The 20,176-nt window shown below is 42.4% G+C and overlaps 1 protein-coding gene across 7 annotated transcripts in view; it reads right to left on the reverse strand.

Moving 5' to 3' along the window:
• Positions 1-19,119, reverse strand: part of ep300b (EP300 lysine acetyltransferase b) — a 34,693-nt gene extending 15,574 nt beyond the window's left edge. For 2 of the 7 annotated variants that reach the window (XM_078268878.1, XM_078268877.1), the window contains exons 1-17: positions 17,016-19,119; positions 14,379-14,986; positions 12,932-13,108; positions 10,506-10,815; positions 9,919-10,032; positions 9,482-9,715; positions 8,727-8,832; positions 8,475-8,603; positions 7,786-7,903; positions 7,456-7,639; positions 7,233-7,310; positions 6,259-6,338; positions 5,753-5,905; positions 4,435-5,193; positions 3,506-3,748; positions 3,142-3,337; positions 2,804-2,922 (exon numbers count right to left, since the gene is read on the reverse strand). In XM_078268878.1, coding sequence (XP_078125004.1) covers positions 2,804-2,922; positions 3,142-3,337; positions 3,506-3,748; positions 4,435-5,193; positions 5,753-5,905; positions 6,259-6,338; positions 7,233-7,310; positions 7,456-7,639; positions 7,786-7,903; positions 8,475-8,603; positions 8,727-8,832; positions 9,482-9,715; positions 9,919-10,032; positions 10,506-10,815; positions 12,932-13,108; positions 14,379-14,986; positions 17,016-17,109 — 3,702 coding nt within the window. In that variant the 5' untranslated portion in view covers positions 17,110-19,119. Of the gene's footprint in view, positions 1-2,770; positions 2,923-3,141; positions 3,338-3,505; positions 3,749-4,434; positions 5,197-5,752; positions 5,906-6,258; positions 6,339-7,232; positions 7,311-7,455; positions 7,640-7,785; positions 7,904-8,474; positions 8,604-8,726; positions 8,833-9,481; positions 9,716-9,918; positions 10,033-10,505; positions 10,816-12,931; positions 13,109-14,378; positions 14,987-17,015 lie in introns of all 7 variants that reach the window. The other 5 variants (XM_078268873.1, XM_078268875.1, XM_078268872.1 and 2 more) reach the window with 5 other exon arrangements.
• Positions 19,120-20,176: the final 1,057 nt, after the last annotated feature.

Below are 20,176 nucleotides of genomic sequence, written 5' to 3' on the forward strand. Positions count from 1 at the left end.
GAAGGGTGAGATAGTGGGAAGGTTTGGTAGTCCGAGGGACCAGGGTGAGAGAGATGGGGAAGAAGAGTATGACCATCGTCAGTGTTGGGGTCATCAGGTGGAGGTGTGATGAAGGTGTCGAAGTCGACCAGGCAGGACCAGAGTAGGGAGAGAAGAGGGTGCAGGGGGACAATGTTGTTGAGCGCTGCAGAGAAGAAGGTTCGTGTGCAAACAGAGAGACATGACAACTTCTGCCCTACAGCTCTCTGCTTTGCACCCTACATTCAAAGTCAAGTCCATATCTGTACTGCGAGCAGGGACCAGGCGACCGCCACAAGTCTGTCCGATCCTCTGCCGCTCAAAATTTTAAAAATAAATAGCTACAGATGACATTGCATTTTACATATCCTATTGCAACTGAAGCAAAGCCTTATGAAAATCGTTATATATCAATTTGTCTTAGAAAGTAGCTAATCGTGTCACACAGTGCTAAAAACACTGTCCAAAAGCTGAAGGGAATGGTTCTCTGCTGAAGTCTGAAAGCAAACAAAGCTTTTCAGGCCCAGAAAGCAATTAGGGTGCAAAACCAAGAAGAACAGAGCAGTGGCAACAGCAACAGGCAGATAGAGATTTACTGTTTTTGGCAACAAAGTGGTTGGCATTAACAACGCCAGCAGCTTGAGTGGCAATATGATGGCAGAGTTAAAGCCAACAGTGCTGGAGGAGGCAAATGTCAGACGGACGGATGAGTCTCCAAGTTGTTTTTCTTTTACCCTCATCTGCCCTCCGCTTCTTCTTAAACTAATACTAATTTCATTTACTATATACTAATATATCATCGCGGATCATCACACCTAAGTTCAAAACTGAGAGCTTCAGGTCCTCCTTTGTACCAGCTTCTATCAGGCCACACACACACACGTTTGTTTCACTATCTTTGTGGGGACCCGTCATTGAGATAATGCATTCCCTAGCCCCTTACCCTAACCATCACAACTAAATGCCTTAACCCTTACCATAACTTAATTCTAACCGTAAAACCAAGTCTTAACCCTCTTAACCTTAACTCAAACAGCCCTTTAACCTTGTGGGGTCCAGCATTTTGGGCCCCACAAGGCTGTGCAGACCCCACAAGTATACTGTATTCCCCACGTTTTATACTATATGAGTTATTGATATTCTATGTTGTACTGCTGTGTTATACGACATACAGCATCACTCATTTTATCATATCATCTGTCTCCAAAAGCTCTTTAAAGTTTCCTTCTTTTTTATTATTCTTTTTTATTTTAGTATAGTTCCTTTTTATTATTTATATCCATTACTTTCTCTACTTATCTGTAGATATCTATGTTTCTGTTGTCCTGCTGCAACAACATCATTTCCCTGCTGGGGCTCAATAAATGTGTATCTTAGCTTAAAACACTATTTGAGAAAGAAGCGGAGAAGAGGGCGAGAAAAAGAACGGCTTTGGAGATTCAACCAAAAAAAATAAAACAAATTTGAGGACGTGCGAGAGCAGGGTCCATCTCAGTGTCACCATGGCAACAACAGTTAGGAAACAGACCCTCGTCTCTGAATGGAACCACTCACATGAACAAACAAGTGATGCATATTACAATGTCAACCTACAGCCAAATGTATATCACGACACTGCAGTGTTGAGAAATCCTACCGTTTGTGAGTAACTTACATTTTCAACAAGTCGTTGAATGTTTATCTGAAAATGGTGTTATATAATACACAACAGTGGAAAAGTTGCATCACTTGTGGAGGCTCCTGTAGAGAGGTGAGCCAATAGCCTGGTGCTCGCTCATCATGGCATTTAATAAACTTTATATTGCATGAGGCAGTGGGAGGACGGACACTGTCATTCGGTTTTCAAAACAACAATTTGTACCTGTATGTAAGTACATACTGAGTCTTATACTGAATCAAGTACTCTTTTCCCTTAATTTCGATGCAATGAGGTTAAAAGGTATTGTCCCACCTCTACACACTGCCAACCTGAACACCGACACACTACTACTGGTGAGGAACTGAACTAGAAAGCTAGCGATGGAACACTGGGATGAAAACTACAAAAATCATGATTCAAATTAAAACCTAAAACTTGATGTCAAAAGTCAAACAAATTAAAATGATAAATGAAAGCAATTGGCTCATGAACTGTTGTTGGAGCTTGAAGCAAATTATGTCCTGCCTTGGGACTTTGCTCATTAAAATACATAGTGATGACATGTCTCCATTATTGTGTTTGGAGTGCTATGAAAGACAAACAGCTATTCATTAATTAAGCAAAATACTCTGATGGATGCTTGGGCCATGTAATATTGTAAATTACATCAACAGCTGTCAGCACAAAAACCTAAATTTCAATGATAATTTGTAATAACTTTAAATATTTGATATCTGATTTACATGTATCGTTTACTTTTTGCCCTTCACTACAGTTCCATCAAAGTAAAGGCAAATGTTCATAAGAGTCATTGCTTAGATTTACAAATGACAAGAAGTTTAAAAAAAGAGAATACACACACACACACGCACATAACACACACACACACACACACACTTAAATCTCATTTTCTTAACTTCAGACATGCTATGGGAGAAAAATCAACTAAAAGATTAAAGAAACTGGAAGCAGATCTAAAACAAATTCAGAAAATATGACAACTACGATAAAGGAGAAAAAAATATTGAAGATGAAAAAGGAAAACAAACAAAAAAAAAAAAGCTACGTTTTCAGAGGAGTTGAAGCAAAATGGCAGCCAGTGCAGTCCCTTACCAGGTTAGTTTTGTTACTAGTTCGAATACGTACGGGTATTCCCAGTAACTGGGGGTCCACCGGCTGACGGAAAGGAAGGGACTCAGGGTCCTGCCGGTACAAAGCTTCCAGGGTGGGCATTAGAGCCTGACGCAGCTCCTCCGGCTTAAAGACTGGGAAAGATGGAGGGAGGAAAAACAAGAAAACAAAAAAGATTTAAAAGTTGAAAAAGGTGCCTTTATTGGCATTCACAGAAAATCCATCCTGCAATGTATGTGTGGAGGAGCCAGACCTTACTCCGCAGCGCTGTGAAGATATGTCTGGCAATGCGAGACTAATGTGCAGGCAATGGTAGCTGTAAAATTAACGACAGAGTGAAGTTCCAAACTTACTTTTCTTCTTGCTCTGAGCGCTGGCTGGAGAGCTGCTGTTGGCTGTCGACCCTGACCCCTCCTCTTCCTCTTTGGGCTCTTTCTTCACCTCTGGCTTCTTGTCTTCACCTGTTGCTACCGACGATGACGCTGAGAACGAAGATGTATCCATGGGCTCGCCTTTACACCCATCTCCTGACGTCTTCTCTTTCTTTACCTGAGAGGAAGATTCAAGTGTCCAAAGGATTTCCTTATCAATCTGATTCTTATAAATCTGCATTTAAGACCTTGAATCAAAACCCACAAGGCCTGAATCTAGACATTTCAAGACTTTTACAGGATTTTCCACATAAGAGTGTCAGTAAGTCGACGTGGACGATCTTACCTCTGGTTTCTCCTCTGTCTTCACGTCATGCTGACCCTTGCCCATCTTCCCCTTGCCCTCTCCTTCGGTGTCAGCCCCTTCGTCCTCCTCCTCCTCCTGCTTCTTCACCTCCATTTTGACATCTTCCTGGCTGGGAGCAGGGCCGTCCACCTGGGTTAGCTGGGAGTTGGGATCTGCACTGCTGCTGACCGAGCCGGGAGAGGACACCTGACCATCACCTGTCAGAGAAGGCTTTATGGATAGCTGTGGCAAAAAGACAGATAGTGAGGTTTAGAAATGGCAAGTTAGAATGTAAAAAAGTACACATTTGAAACCACTGTTTTGTGAAAGGAAAAAAAGTGTATTCTCAAAAGAAAGTGAAGTAGTTTAAAGCCCATCCATTCATTTGTAAAACCTAAACTTCCTTGCCTTTTTTTAAAAATCGTCTTAGTTTGAATGCATGTTTCTTAATCCCTGCAAGTAAAGCCTGTGCTATGGTTCTGCGTCGAATCGACCCTACGCCGTAGCCTGACGTGCACCTCTCGAAAAATGTAACTACACGTCGCTCAGCTGTGGCTGCATTACCCCCCCCCCACAGGGAAGAATAGGGGAAACACTTTGTTTCTCTCACTATGACTCTAGAGTCGCTACTCGCTCCAAAGCTAATCACCGTCACGCTCTCGCATCTCCCTCGCTCTATCACACACTCACGGCGGCTCGACGCACATACCAGCGCACAAGTATAAACATCAGGCCACTTACGTAGGCTACGTCGAAAGCTCTGCGTGGAGCCTCCGCAGAACCATGAAACAGGCTTAAGAGTAAGTTAGAGAACAACTAGACATGCATGCATGTAAGTATAACAGGGATCAAGGACCCCAAGCTACTCGTCTGTGTTGGGAAAACAAAGACGAGTGGGCAAAGTAGTGAAAGCAGGGTAATCTACTCACTGGGGTCTGCGGCTGCTGCAATGGCACTTGAGCATTCTGGGTAGGCACCGAAGAAGCTTGACCTGCTTGGGGGCCTGAGGAAGCCACACCCCCAGGAGTCTGCTGTGGAATCTGATTGGCCTTCTCAGAGTTCACCGCCTGCCCCGATGGCTGCTGCGAAGCGTGTTGTTGTTGTTGATGCTGTTGCTGCTGTTGTTGTAGTTGTTGCTGCTGTTGTTGTAGTTGTTGCTGCTGTTGTTGCTGCTGCTGATGTTGCTGTTGCTGCTGCTGTTGTTGTTGTTGTTGTTGTTGTTGCTGCTGCTGTAGCTGCTGTTGTTGCTGCTGCTGCTGCTGCTGTTGTTGCTGCTGTTGCTGCTGCTGTAGCTGCTGCTGCTGTTGTTGTTGCTGCTGCTGTTGTTGTTGCTGTTGTTGCTGTAGCTGCTGCTGATGTTGCTGGGGGTGCTGTGGAGAGGGCAGCTGGGGTGTGCCGGGAGTCTGTGGCTGTGGGGTCTGAGAACGAGGTAACGTGGGCGGTGTTTGATGCGGTTGAGGCGTTAAGCTGCGTGCCGGTGAGGGGGAGTTTGTTCGGATGGGTGGGCAGTGAGGGTATGAGTTAGGCTGGTTGGGGGTGGAGGATGGAGGCATGTTGGGAAGAGGCCCAGCTCTACTGGCACTACCAGATCCCATGGAGCCTACAGGGGCTGCTGAGCCTGGAGCAGAAGAGGCAGACTGTGCTGCAGGGCTGCTGACTGGGAGGGAAGGTGGCGTTGACATCTGGTTCTGCTACAGATGAGAGTACACAGAGGTTAGAAATCTTTCTTACAGAAACTTTGGATGGATCTTCAGATTATAAGAGAAACAATGAACAACAACATGGATCTGACTCATTATAGCAAAGGGTTTTACCAGGTACACAACTCTAGAACTCTTGAGTCTCAACAACTTTATTTCCAATCAGTCTCTTTGAAACCTATAAAGTGAATTAGTTTAAAATTGGGAAGACTGCCAAAAACATAAATAATTAGTCTTAAAATTTCCAGATTGAGCCAATAAAGAAATGCAATCCATCTCTCACAGCGGTCATGAATTATGTGCCAGAAGACAGTTTAGTTAATTACACAGTATTCGTCACTATCCATCAATTTCCACAAAGCTGCTCTGAGAGTTGATGCCTATATTTGTCCTCATTTGCATTCATTCAGCAGGTTTCCAACCGCCAACTAAAGATGTGTTTGAATTTTTTTTTGTCTTTGTCTACTTTTGCAAAAAATGGTTCTCCTTTGCAATCAAACTCATCTTTATGTTACAAGCTACTGACACTCCGTCACATAACCCTTACCTGTGGCACAGCAGTCTGTGCTCCTGGCTGGTTCATGCCAACAGGACCAGAACCAAGTCCAGGACTGGACCCGGGAAACTGGCCTGGAGGGAGGTACTGGTTCTGTAACTGTGTAGCATTGGGCTGACCCATCCTCGTTGCTCCCATACCCATCTGAAAACGAGAGGGGTGTGTGAAATGTTGAATAAGGCATCATTTCAGCCAACAGTCATATAAAGATGTCAAAAAAGTATCAAATTTACTGTTGTGTGGCCTTTAGATGATTTTCTTAATGTAAACTTGAATTTAACTGTAGTTCTGGTGTTTATTTCTTTGCCTTTCGTGTACCCTCCTCTACACCAATCACAGCTGAGATACACAGTGCTTAGGTTAGAAAAACAACATTATCCTAACCTTTAGGAGGGCTGAGTATCAATTTTGGAAAATCATTTATCTGCGATTTCTAAGCATTAAATTCATATAACCCCAAATAAATCTGTGTTAGAGATGGTGACAGTGATGCCAACCTGGTTCATTGGCGCATTAAGAGGAAGAGGAGACCTCTGACCCATCGACGGCATCCCCATCTGACCAAACTGGTTCATTCCTAGAAGTGAAGGAGGACAGAAATGAGGCATGTCAAAATCAGAGGTAAGGAGAACACAAACACCCCTAGTGTGTTCATGCTAGGGCGGTCACCTTTTATTCGAAAGTCCCCGAGTCAAACTACTGTTTGAATGTGGGGGAAACAATGCAATATTCGATTGGTAATGATCTAAAGGAATTCAGTGTATAAGCACAACAGGATGTACTTTGTACTCCCGTGAGGGGTCATTCTGACCCATAGCATGTGCCGTTTCTTTATCAGTAAACTTACAAGGCTATTATACTCTTTGCTAACTCAAAATGGAGAAAACCAGCAAGCCTGCTGAACAGATAATCATGACACTATAGCGTCTAAGGAGTAAAGTTTGGTAGCATTTTGAATTTGACACAGCAGAATGAAAATGTTTGCTTTAAGTAAAGTTAGGTGACTTTGTAAAATGCAACTGCATACAGTAACGTTAGACAAAAAAAAAAGCCAGTCAGACAGGATTTCACCTGGTGAGATTTACTTTTACCCTAAATATTGTGACTGAGTTTTATCAAACACTTGTCATTTACCTCTACCCTTTTCAAAGCTGTGAAAGCCCACAAAAAGTTCCATTCGCCTCTGTTGTATTGGTGTGGCAGCAGAAATCTGCAGATATCTCAAATTAACAAATTAAAGCAAAACTATCTGCATGGCAAGATACCACTATAAGTGAGAAATAAATATTTACTCTTATTTATTAACTACGATTGCTTATAAGCCTACTCTTCTGCAACGCATAGGCAGTCGGATACACTATTAATAATTCTCATTTGTATTAACCTTGGATCTGGGCCACTTATTTAAAATACATTTCTGTAAGCCTGGCTGCCTTTGTAATAACGTCATTTACACTAGTTAGACACGTACCTGGTGGGTTCTGCATCCGGCTGACCATCTGATTGGGTCCAGCTGGTCGGACCATGGACGGATCAGCGTGAGGACCATCTGACAGGGTGATAAGAGTTAGAGGAATCATAGATCTTGTCTTCAGATCAGGATCACTGAACACCAGTAAAACCACAGATGTCATGTGTGTATACGTACACATAGAAGTGTGCGAGTGAGGTAAAAAAACAGTATGTCTACTTACTCGGGGGTTGACCAGGGGCCATGGGCGGTTGTCCCATGCTGGGAGGCACCTGCGGGAGGCCTGGGGAGGCTATGCCAGGTTGGCCAGGCATCATGCCCTGCTTCTGGAGTCGTGTCCTTCTCTTTTCCTCCAGTTCCTTTTGGATCTTGTAGATCTTCTCTGCCAGCAGATGGTAGTACTCCGCCTAGAAGGGATGTGTCACGAGGGAGAGTGGATGTTACAGGATACATCGCAACAGTGCATAAAATAAATGTTTATTTCCTCATTCCTTAACTGGAAACTGATGGTCATACCCCAATACTTTACACTCTGCTTGTGTTGGTTTCTTACCCTACTATTGGCCGACTCGTACATGTCTCCCTCTACTTTTCGAGCGTAAGCCACTAGATTTTCCATCCGCCGATCCTTCAGGGCCGCCGGATCAGGAGTGGGGAAGATTGCCTGCACACTACTCTCACACATGCACAAACAAGAAGGACACACAGATACAATTAACTTGAGGAAGGAAAGAGGCACCCAAATGACACCCAGTGATGAAAATAAATTCTGATACCACTGTCTGTCTACACTACATATTGGACCGATCTGATATCATACCTTTACCTAGCTGTTAATTCTGTAAATAATTTGTCACTATTAGCATTTCTTATAATTATACCTGCACTACATATACTTGTACTTATACCTGCACTGCCTGCTGTAACTACTGCACACATTTCATACTGTTAATAGAGCTCATATTGTATGTACCGTATGTATTCATACCACTTATCGTTTATTCCACATTCTATTATATATTTTATTCTGTATATATACACACACATATGTACATTACTCTGCACATAACTGCTTTCCGCACTTCTGTTTAGATGCTATACTGCATCTTGTCGTCTCAGTACCTGTACTCTGTGCAATGACGACAAAGTTTAATCTAATCCAGTATTCAAATTAGTTTATTTCTTTATCTCCCGGCCATAGTGAGATCTCTTGGGGGCACTTGCAAGACACAGCAGACTCACAGCTTGTGGACAAGGTGGTTGCGGAGGTCCTGTGTGATGTCTTCATGCCAGGACTTCCTCATGCCTGCAGCAGAAGGAGGAGTTGCCGTGGGCATTGAGCCCAAGTTCCCCACACTATCATTCATCAAACTGGGGAAAATGACAGACAAGACGGGAAGGAAGGAGTGAGACTTCATTCAATAAAAGAACTCATTTTGACTTTCTTAAAGTCAGTTATAAGACAGCAGCCCGACCAATGAAAAGCAGTCCTACCTCTGTGCATTCATGCTGCTATGCAACAAGGCGTTTGGCAGTAGGCTGGACTGCTGGTTGGGGGATTGTACCCCAACTCCACCATTCACTCCCATAGAGTTTCCACCTGGAAAGAGTTATAGAGTAGTAGTTATATAGTTTGAAGGGTATGAGTTTAATTAGGAAATAAACAATATTTGTGCAATGAAATTGCAGAAACCTCAGAAGAATCTGGTATGGTTATCATTATAGGTATTGTTTTTGTTTTGAGAGTCTGCTTGTGTATTTGTATGCATGTGGTGAGGAAGACATCTACTGTTGTGGGAACTACAGAAGAGGCGGTTTTGAGTATTTTGTTAGGCGTTTAGATGTCTGAAGCCATATTGTGTGACTGCGATATTGGCGCAAACGTGCAGGATGCAGTCAGCCCCCCCCCCCCCTTACGCCCCTGGCCAACAACCGTGCAAGATATGGTCACGAAACTTTACAGATGTGTAGTTGACATCTAAATGAAGGCCGAGTTTAAAAATGGATGTGGTCCAAGCAAGGCCGTCGAAAGAAAGGGGGTAGGAAGTAGGAACGGGCACCCCCCCACACACACACTTTACGCCCTTGACGTCGCGGCTGGTGTGATCCTATTGCAAAATGGTCTCTAGTTTGAAATTATTTAATCACACATGCTTTCAGCAAGGTCAGGAATGAACATCCATGATCAGTGATAGTCCTAGTAGGTTACCAAATAATTTGTGATATGCACAATGGTATTACAAACTAACCCATGGTGTTTAGAGTCCTCATCCCAGGCTGCCCCTGCAGTCCCTGGTTTGGCATGTTGGCTTGCTGTAGTATCTGGTTGCCCTGGTAAGTGAGGCCTAGTGCAGCGTAGGCCCTCTCTATGGAGCTGGGGTCAATCTGGTTGGGAGGGTTTAGGTTTGGAGTGTTGGACTGTCCACCAGGCACCCCTGAACCTAAAGCGTTCACCAAACCCACTCCTGCACTGTTAACAAGAGCTGTCAACAGAATGAAAAGGGGGGGGGGGTTTGATGGGAGAAGCAGAGGGAAAGAGGTAACAGGAGGATGAGTATTTGTGGATTCAAGCTGACTATCAAGAAGTTTACTGTAGTAACAAGATTCTCAATCATTTATGGTAGATAATGTGAAATAATTCAAATGATAAAGAGACACACACACACACACACAGACAGACACTCACACTGCTGATTCCTCTTGTCTCCAGCATTTTTCAGTGGCAGGCATACAGGACAGTCATGTCGTGTGCAATTCTTCCAATGAGAGATGATCTGTCTGGATGAGGCACAGTGTGCCACTGGGGGAGAAGAGACAGAAATGGAGATACGTTTAAGGAAAGGGAAGGAAAAAGAGAGAAGAGGGACAGAGAGGGAGAACAAGTGAAATGAGAAATTGTGACAGAGTGAAGGAGGGAGATGAAAAATGAGACGAGAAAAGGATGAGAGAAAAGGGGAAAACTGTCAGACGAGTCAAAGGGGACAGAAGCCAGAGACTAAGAAAGTTATTGTATGAGTCATTCAGTGCAATAAAACTACATCCAGATGAGAGAAGGAGAAAGGAAAGAATACAGTTGAACAGCCAGCTAAAAAGAGAATAACTCATAATGATATAAAAAGGTAAACCAAGTGGCATATAAACATACTAGAACAAGCTAAACAAAAGACAGAAAAAAATAATTGCAGATACATGACAACTTTAAACACTGCCTGGTGTTCATGATATAGACTACACACAATAAAACCAGCAATGAGCATAATTCAACTGACTCACCCTGGCAGGACTTGCCAGCCTGGCAATGAGTCATGTGGTTGAGCACGTTCTTCATGGTGCGGCAGTGGGGCAGGTTGCACTGCCGCACTTCCCCGTTGGCCTGCTCCCTCCGCTGGCACTTGTGCGCGTGGAGCAAGAGGACCAGTTGCTGTTGAATCAGCTTCCGTTTCTCGGGGTCTGCGGTAGGGGGCGCTGTGCCGGGACCCGCCCCTACGGCATTAAGCCCAACCTGGGGACCTCCCACTGCCGCTGCTCCGCTGATGGATACACCACCAACTGCTCCGGGCTGCTGCTGCTGCTGCTGAGAGGCCTTGAGACAAAAAGGAGAGAGAGCGCGAGAGAATAGAGGAGTGTTACGAGTATTTACAAGACTGCAATGATCAGGTGTTATGGAAACACTTGCAATGACCAATTTGGTAACAGCTCAGCAAAACACTAATCAATTCAATGATCAATCTTTCCAAGACTTCGTAGTCTAGCATAGGGCTGCACGATATTATAAATATCTAATTGCGATTATTTTGACTGATATTGCAATTTGATTCACAATATTGGAGGGAATGATCATTTTTGTATCATTATTCTCATTGGAAAAAAAAAAAATACGTGATTGTTACACAACAAAATTGAACAAAATATATTCTTCAATATATAAAAAAATTATTAAAAATAAATTATAAAAAAAATAAATTATATATATCTTTTTTTTTATGATTGAAGTGTGATTTTTTTGCGAGGATTTGTATCAAACAAAGATTTTCTCTTCAATCTGTTGGATACGATTCGTAGGCTGGCACATCTCTGTGGGACCACAAAACTTAATTCAAAATGGCTGGACACATTTTTCCCTTTAAAAAAATATTGCACTACCCCTGCGATCTGGATATTGCACTAGTCCATATCGTGATTTCGATAAAATTGTGCAGCACTAATATACACCAATATCAATATATCTGCAATAATTCAGACTCATCAGACTCTCTCTAATTTGAATCATTGGCATTTGAGACATTGCACATGACATGAGCAAGGGTTTGAATCTGCAAACAAACAGGGAAACATTTTAGAGACACTTTGTCCAAGTCTGTGAACTGTATGTGAATGTACCGAGAAGTTACTAACCTATAGTGAATCACTGCAATCTGACAGGGAAGTTCTGGGGCTTTTGATTAATCTTACTTCAAAAACGGGTTAATTTTTCTGAAGTAGGGAAGATTATTGTAACGGTAATTTGAGCTACTTCTTTAAAATCCCATCCAAGTCAAGCATGTCAGTGATCATTCTCCTAGTCACCTGAGGACTGAGGCCGGGCTGCTTCCCCTTTGAGACAACTAGGAGTTTGTCTACGACATCTATAAAAAGATATTTCGCAGATAATTTAGCTACCAGTTACTAATTTCTCATTGTCAATTCCAGATTTGTCTGTAAAAATAGAACTGGTATGTAGCTACATACCCCTGCATTGTCCATACACTGCTAATTGGGGACAAGAAAATATGATGGAAATAGACCAACCTGGAAAATAGCTGTTCTTTTATAAAAACAAATTGATCCAGGATCAGTGATCAAACAAGGATGTTGGGGACCACGATCCTTAGCATTCCACAACTCCTACGGCGGGAATTATAAAACGAACCTCATGCAGAACATTTTCAAATTCTTTATTCTTAAATGCAGGTGTTTTAACTCTGATTCACCAAACTTTCTTAACTGCACACACTTGTCATCAATCACTTGTTTCAACTTGATAAATGCCATCAGTTCAAGAGTAGGTCCGCTCTCCTGAAATGTAAACATTATTATTAACAACGCCCCAAAGTTGCTATATATTCCACCTGTTTCGTTGTTTAATTTACTAAAATGTTATGAAAGAGTAAAAAGAAGAATTTCACAGTTGTCAACGCCGTCATTGCAGAGCCGCACAGTAACAGAAAGAGACATTAACTTAAATACTAAAACAAAAGTCAAAACACAAAATGGTCCATGACTTAGATGGGAGGTGATCAAGGGGACATGACAGTCACGGAGAAGGATAGAGTATTATACAGTCGGAGATAAAGATAAGTTAGGTGCAACAGGTTCACCTGGACAGCGACTTTCAATAAGGTGCCATGCCAAAAAATTTTTTTAAAGATTTTCTGCAGTGTTTATGTCTTGTGGCCTGTGGCCCTCAAAGTGGGGTTATGCTCAAAACAAACTTGGTTGAATGACTTGTCGTCAGATCATGTCTGAAGGCAAAATGGCCACACTCAAATTCAACAGTTCTGACCATAAATATGCTACACCAAAAGTTATACTGTGTTCTGGTTCCAGTGAGGAAGTAAAAGGAATGATGCTCTACTTTAGACCATCTGAGAGAGTTCAGTTAAAATACACAAGCTCACTGTACAGTATATCCACATATTCTGAACAAAAACAAATCTTACCATCCCAGGCATGCCTTGACCCGGTGGTGCCTTCTTGTCCATGTTAAACTGGTTGGCCATATTGTTGGGCAGGCCTGCCTTATTCTGGAGCGGTGGGCCCGGCCCTGCTCCTGGCAGCCCCTGGCCAGACTGGCCGTACGGACCACCATAGGGGCCCGCATTGGCCATCATATTCATCTGGAGAGCAGGGTGAGGAGGCAAAAAAATGAAATGAGAAAGATGAGAAGGAAAAGAGATAGGATGAGAGAAGAGGGAGGAGAGGCGTATGGAGACAAGAGGGAAATAAATAGTTTAGAAATCAATTAAAATACTTTTCATGACCTATGAAATTATGATTTAAGCAGCCAGTCAACATATGTTCAAACATTAACGGAAGAAATATGGAAGGTATTACAATTCTTACATGAGTTTAAGAACTACATACGTACCAAACTACTTTGGACTTTTGTCCTTAATTTTAACAGCAGCACAGCAAATACATCAAATCATTTGTTAATTGTTGCTTTGTGACTTTTAATTGAGTCTAATGAAACCGTTCATCCCTACATCTGAGAAAATAACTGTTTAAACTGCACAATTTCCTCTGCATTGAACACAAGACATACTCACTAATGCATATTTTAACTTCAGGACATTACTAAATCTAAAGTAAAAATCCTCTATTTGCTGTTGCACCACCCCAGTGGTAAGGCAATGAGAGTTATGCTGCTAGTTACGCTAACGATTAAAGTGCAGTTCTGTCTTCACACCTTCAATCAAAACTGTCCTTTGGCAAACTGACAAGCAAAGAGGTTAACCATTAATACCATAGAGTGAAAAGTGATGTAGCTGTGAGTCCAACACATAACTACACTTTCTCCTGCACCTGCTCTGGAGAACTCGTCTTCAGCACTCTCACATGAGCAACTACTACAGGTCTGAAAATACTGTGTAATCGCAACAAGCTCAAGTGAAAGTAGCTTATAGGGTGAAATTACCACAAATCTTTCTTCAGCATATTCAAACTTCTTCTTTTTTTTGAGGCAGTGAGCTGTAACAGGAAAACCTCAATAATAATTTTATATACATCTTCCCACTTGTCCAATGGCTGGGATATGACATATTGACCAAATTCCAGTTTTTGTGTAAATGTTGTCCTTAATATAATGCATTGCACTAGCAATATACAGTAAAAATCACTTTGAACTTTGCCACAACATGTAAAAGAATGAGAGTATTTCATAGTTGAAGAGAACTACATGCAGGTGTTGGATTCAACAGAGCATCAAAACCACACTTTGTTTTGGCCAGAATTCAAAACATCTTAGCCTCAGTTAAAATGTAAAGCTTACCACAATTGATAATTTGCTATAAAATAGTTGCTACTGAGATGTCAATTTCTGGCCGACAACTGCAGCCTTTTCAGAGTATCTGCAATGCCTGGCCCTGCTGGGATGAGTGTGCTTACCTTGTTTAGTGCTCCGGGTTGCTGTGGTCTCATCCCTGCCTGACCCCCAGGTCCCATTTGCTGACTGCCTTGCTGCTGCTGTAGGGTTTCCGCCAACAGATTACTGTTGTTACCCATGCCTGCACTGCCAGGGTAACCCATTCTTGGTGAGCCATTCATCACCTGCCCGCCCATCAGGCCTTGCTGCTGCTGTCCAGTGTTGCCCTTCTGGACACCCATCATTGCAGCTGCCCGACTCATCGCTGCAACCCCACCAGCCATCCCAACCTGCTGCATTAAACCAGGTTGCTGCTGCTGGCCCTGGGGGGGCATGCCTTGTGGTCCACCAGGGGAGACACTGACACTCCCCATCATCCCCATGGAAGCCCCAGATGCTGCGCTGTTGGACGTAGGGCCACCCTGCTGTGCTGGTGCTCCAGCGCGCAAGAGCTCAGACAGCTGTTTGTGTTTTGCAGCTGCATCTTGGCCTCCCAAACCGAGCCCTCCTCCAAGTCCGCCAAGGCTGGTATGGAGTTGGCTAACATCCCCTCCGTTGGTTAGCCCCAGGTCAGAGGAACTGATGAGCTCATCTGGGAGGTCATGTTCCAGGTCAAAGAGTGAACCAAAATCTAGTCACAAAAGAAAAGAAACAAAGAATTTACCAGCCACAAATATAGAGATTAGGTTCACAGCTCAAGAAATTCAGGATTTGCACTACATTCAGCCACAATTTTTCAAGACTAATTTAAGTGTGGTACAACGCTGACATTAGTTTGAAAACTATCAACCATTAATCTAGAGCCCATAGCTGGACAGCCAGTGCAGCAGTAGCTGCCTCTCACAGCCTGGATTTCTCTCCTGGGCATCAGTTTGTGGTTTGATGGGATGCCAAAACATGGAGAGTGAACGCAGTAAGGTCAGGGTGAGAAGCCGCAGAGGAGTAAACACTACAGTACCTAGGTAGGTGTGTGCATTGGATCTACAGTTGTGGTGCAAGAGCATGAAACAGAAAATGTTTTAGAAGTCATAGCCACTGCAACAGGAGGCAAATATATTGAATTATTAAAAATCGCAATATTTTTCCTCGAGTAGACCTTTAATCCAAGGTAAAAACCTAAAAAGCAGTGATCTTTCTACTCTTAAGGCCACAAACCCAGTTGTCCCTTCAGATGGCCCCACAAAAACACAAACTGCACATTTTATTTTATTTATGATGGCTTCTGGCCATGTCAACATCTCTATTAATTCTCCTACTGTGTAGATATACTGTGCCAGTGTTTGAAATCATGCGTTAGACTACTCACGGCATTAAGAACCCAGATACTGTAGGAAATTAAACATGCATCAAGCTTGAAATTCACATTAGCTTATTTTCTGGCACAGCTGGAGGTGTGGCCACCAATCTTTGCATAGTTGACATACTGTATATATTATAAAGTGGTGTTATAACAAATACTTTCAAGCTATACATAGTTTAATTCTTAGTGGAAAAACATATTCAACTATTAACAAAATCATTATGGTTCTGTATGTCTCGTTAGAACAGTAGAGGTGATGCCAAGAGTTCATAGCTTCTAGCTCAATATGTGTAAATTAATTCGTTTGCAATATAAGTTTAATTAACAATCAACGTAAAAAGCATTAAAGTGACCTGCTTGGGATACGTGTTGAATCCCTTTGAAAAAAGTAAAGTGCTGCGCGGTGTCACCGTGCAGAGTCAAACAATGGAGGGGGGAACAAGAATGTGCTTCGTCGGTAGCACAATTGAAAACTAAAAGCCTTTGAACAAAATATATGAAAGAAGATTTTTCAGAGAGAACGGACGACTTTGACCTTTCATTTAAACGCTGCAACACCGTCAAAATTAACTCACAGCTACATCTTCAGTTGGGCAACAATGCTTTGCGCAACTTTAATTAAGTGTCGAACAATAGCTAGCTGGTACGACAATAGTTCACTAAAAAACAACACGTGAAGCACACAAAATGAATGACCCCCAAACGTTTATACTGCAACTACAGAAAGGGTTAGTACCCACAGAAAAAGGTTGCTTTTGTACCCAATAAGGTTTAGTAAGTTAACAATCACGTATTTCTTTGCTAGCCAGCTAACGAGCTCAGCTGAGCCGGTGGTTATCTGCCTAACGTTAGCTAGTTAGCTAGCTCGCTCCGTTACCGTTACTTTCTCCTGAAGCTGCAAGGAAATGGTACTTTGTCTCTAAGTTTACAGAGTATAAAAGCCGGTTGTTTAATGTGTATGTGCTCTTGTCCTTTTAATTAGTTAACTTTTAAAGTAGCACGATAACTTGAAGCAAAGTGGGGTGACTCGACTCTTCCATTGTTTAGAGAGGTGGCTCTTATAGTTAGCCTGTTGAGGCTAACATCAAAACATCCCTGCAGGAAAGTTGCTCCTGCCGCCAGCACTACATCACGTTTACGCTTTAGCAATACAAAATCTCAGACTATCCTTTTTTAATCTAGCTACAAGTACATTAATGTTTAAAAGCATTAGTTATGGAGCAGCTGTGTCAGATCAACTAAGTTGCTCTGTAACTCTACAGGGACCTCCAAGACTGACCAGTAATTAATACACCAACAGTCGAAGCTAGTTTATGTTTTATCTCCAGCTAAGTAGCTAATGCATGCAAAATATATTTACCATTTCCATCACTGGCAGACACCGAGAGAGCTGGAGAGGACAGCTTGGGCCTCTTGGCTGAAGGCGGGCCGGACTCCAGGACATTATCGGCCATATTTTTGACGAATTAAAAAAAATGCTGTAGATCCACGGAGGGCAAACGTATTTCCTTTATTTGCGTCTCCTTATCCCTTTAAGAAACGCTTCTGATCATTCCCCCACCGCTTGGGGGACGGTAGGGGAGACGAGAGCAATGTTGAACTCTTTCCCTCACAGTTCTCCCTCTCGGTTTATTCCTCTTTGCAGATATCAGTCCCCCTCCCCTGTCGGAGATTTTGTTTCTTCACAGATTTGAACAGGAGGAGGTGGGAAGGTGGAGTCGGCAAAAAAGGCAAGCGTGCGGCCCTCTGACAACCTCATGTAGCCTCTTCTGCGACACAAAAATTGTCCCAAGATCCGTCCTCCGTGCTGCACTCAGTCCTGTCCGCCATAGTCGGCGGAGAAATCCTGTATTTCAGGTCTGAAACGGCCCAGTGGAGAGTCTCGGAAATGCTAATTATGACCCAAAAATACAAACCAAGAGTATCCCTGTGTTAACCTGTGGAGGCCGTTCTCTCATGCAACAGTTTTCAGATCCTCGATTGCATTTACCATTTCTCTCACCTGACCACACATCTCACTGCTGCCGCTGATTCCTTTACATTTCCAGACCAAAAAGGCAGTCAACCGGTGTGTGACACCACCAGCATTAGTTCTCAAATACAATGAACGCGTAAGTGGTACGCTCAAGTGCAATACTGAGAAAAAACAACTTGCATTGGCTTAACAGTAACTGAATAAATAGTCCTGCAGAAAGATGAAAACACTGGAGTCTCACACTTTGCAGTCACTCAGATAAATGGAAAATATATTGCGAATGTATACACCCATGCATGACTTTTATTTTGCATGTGCATGCTGACTAAAATGTGCACTTAGTGTTTGACCATGCAAGGCACTGGGTCAGAAAAAAAAAAAGACTCGTATTGCACATTTGGTTGTTGCAACCCTTTAGCGCGATTGTGCCTATTGCAGGCAGCGGGGTTGGCAAAGGTTGAAAATAGAAAATCTTGTCAAAAATCCCTGCTCTTGTGCAATCGATTCTAATGCAGACTTTATTTCTTTGACAGTATAGTTCTTGAGGGCAATCACAGCACTAATTGCCAATCAGTGGGCAGTCAGATTGATCCAATTAGTTTTATTTTGCAGAGGACTGTGGGGTTACTTATCTTGTGCTCCACAAGAGGTTCCTCCTCCGGTTTTCGCTTGGTCTAAGCACTTTAAATCTCAGAAAATGAAAAGAATGATAAATATTCCAAAAAAATATATACCTGTCATGTACTGCTTATAGGTTGTCTTGGCCGTGCAAGTAAAAAGAGAAAAGAAAAAAAAAAAAGATGTTAACCAAAAACCGGAGCACAGCGAGGGCGACAGGCAAAAATGTGATACAAAAAAAAAATGACGTTGGGTCGCTAAGAAATTATGGCTATTTATTTCAGATCGGCACACTAATGTTGACACCCCCCCCCTAAAATATTTTGGGCTGACAAAATCCTCTCATTGACTCTTTGTGATGGAGAATGCCCCCCTTCGTGTTGATCCTGGCAATTTTACCCTTCTCTTTAAACCCGTCTTTCTTTCCACCTTTCCCTTCTGCCCGGCAGCAATTTATTTATATAATTGTCTATGCGGACTCTTTCCTTCCTCCGCGAGGGACACATAATGATTTTTCATGTTGATGTTTTCCCTTTTTCGCAGGTTTTTCCTCGTTATGATAATACATAGCCCTCTTCCGCCTCTCCTCTGTCTCCGCTCCGCAAAACACCCCCTTCCTTGGATTTTTCGGAGTATTTCCTTCTCACGCATACATATATCACCGATTCGGTTTCCTCTCCACTGACGTCGTATCTTTTTGGTGGTGCTTTCTCTGTCTTGATAACACGGAGAGTATTTCGCCACTCTTTCTTCCTCCGGTGGTTCCCGGTGTAGCTGCCGTCGGTTACCGGAGTCGCTCCTTCTCTCGGTTATCTCCTCCTGTTTCTGACGGTCTGTCCGCTAAACAAAATGGCGCTTGTTGTTTCTACTCGTCTGATACAGGGGGGAGGGTTGGAGGTACAGCAACATTAGGCGTGAAGGGGAGGAGGGAGGGTGGAAGGGAAGGGAAGAAGCGGGGTGGTTGTCTTCGTAGGTGTTCGGGATTGTCCGGAAACCGGTTCCGTGCTCTGTCGGCAATCAATCTGCAGGGGACAGTGGCGCTCCATGTTTCTCTTCATCAGCCAAATAGTAATAATAGTAACAATCAGTGGTGGAAATCAACTGACTACATTTACTCAAGTACTGTAAAGAAGTACAATTTTAAAGGTACTTGTACTTTGCATGTTATGCTACTTGACACACTATATTTTAGTGGGACGTATACTTTTCCTCCACTATATTAATCTGACAGCTATAGCTACTAGTTAATTTGCAGATTATGATTTTTGCATTTAAAACACCTCATCAGTTATTGCAACATAATTATTTGTTATAATTTAAACTGCCCAGCAGTATACAAATTAGACCAATAGGTGTTTACCTGTCAGTGTGTTAATAACAACAATGTAACACTGTGAAAGGAGCAATTCTAAAATGAGTACTTTTATGATTTATATTATAAGTACACCTTGCTAATAATACTTAAGTAACATTGTGGATGCAGGACTTTTGCTTGCAGTGGAATATATTTGTTATTACTACTTAAGTCCTGCATTAAAATGTTACTCATGAAAACATATGCAAGTAATATCAGCAAAATGTACTTTATGTGTCAAAAGTAAAAAATACTTGAGGCTAAAATGGCCCCTGTGAGTGTTATACTAATATATTATCACATTAGTGTTATAGTTTTTGCATTAATGGGCAAATGTCATTGGGTAGTTTAATCTATAACAATGCATCATGTCTTATAAACTCATGTTTTGCTGTAAAATATGAATCTATAAAGTAACTAGTAACTGTAAAATAATTTTAGTAGAGTAAAAAGTACAATATTTAATTCTGAACTGTAGTGGCGTAAGTACACCGAAATAGCATAGTGAAGTACAAATACCCCAAATGTATACTTTAATACATTAATGCACTTAGCTACGTTCCACTGCTGTCAT

The sequence above is a fragment of the Sander vitreus genome, chromosome 15 (assembly GCF_031162955.1).
Source record: "Sander vitreus isolate 19-12246 chromosome 15, sanVit1, whole genome shotgun sequence".
NCBI classification, from domain to species: domain Eukaryota; kingdom Metazoa; phylum Chordata; class Actinopteri; order Perciformes; family Percidae; genus Sander; species Sander vitreus.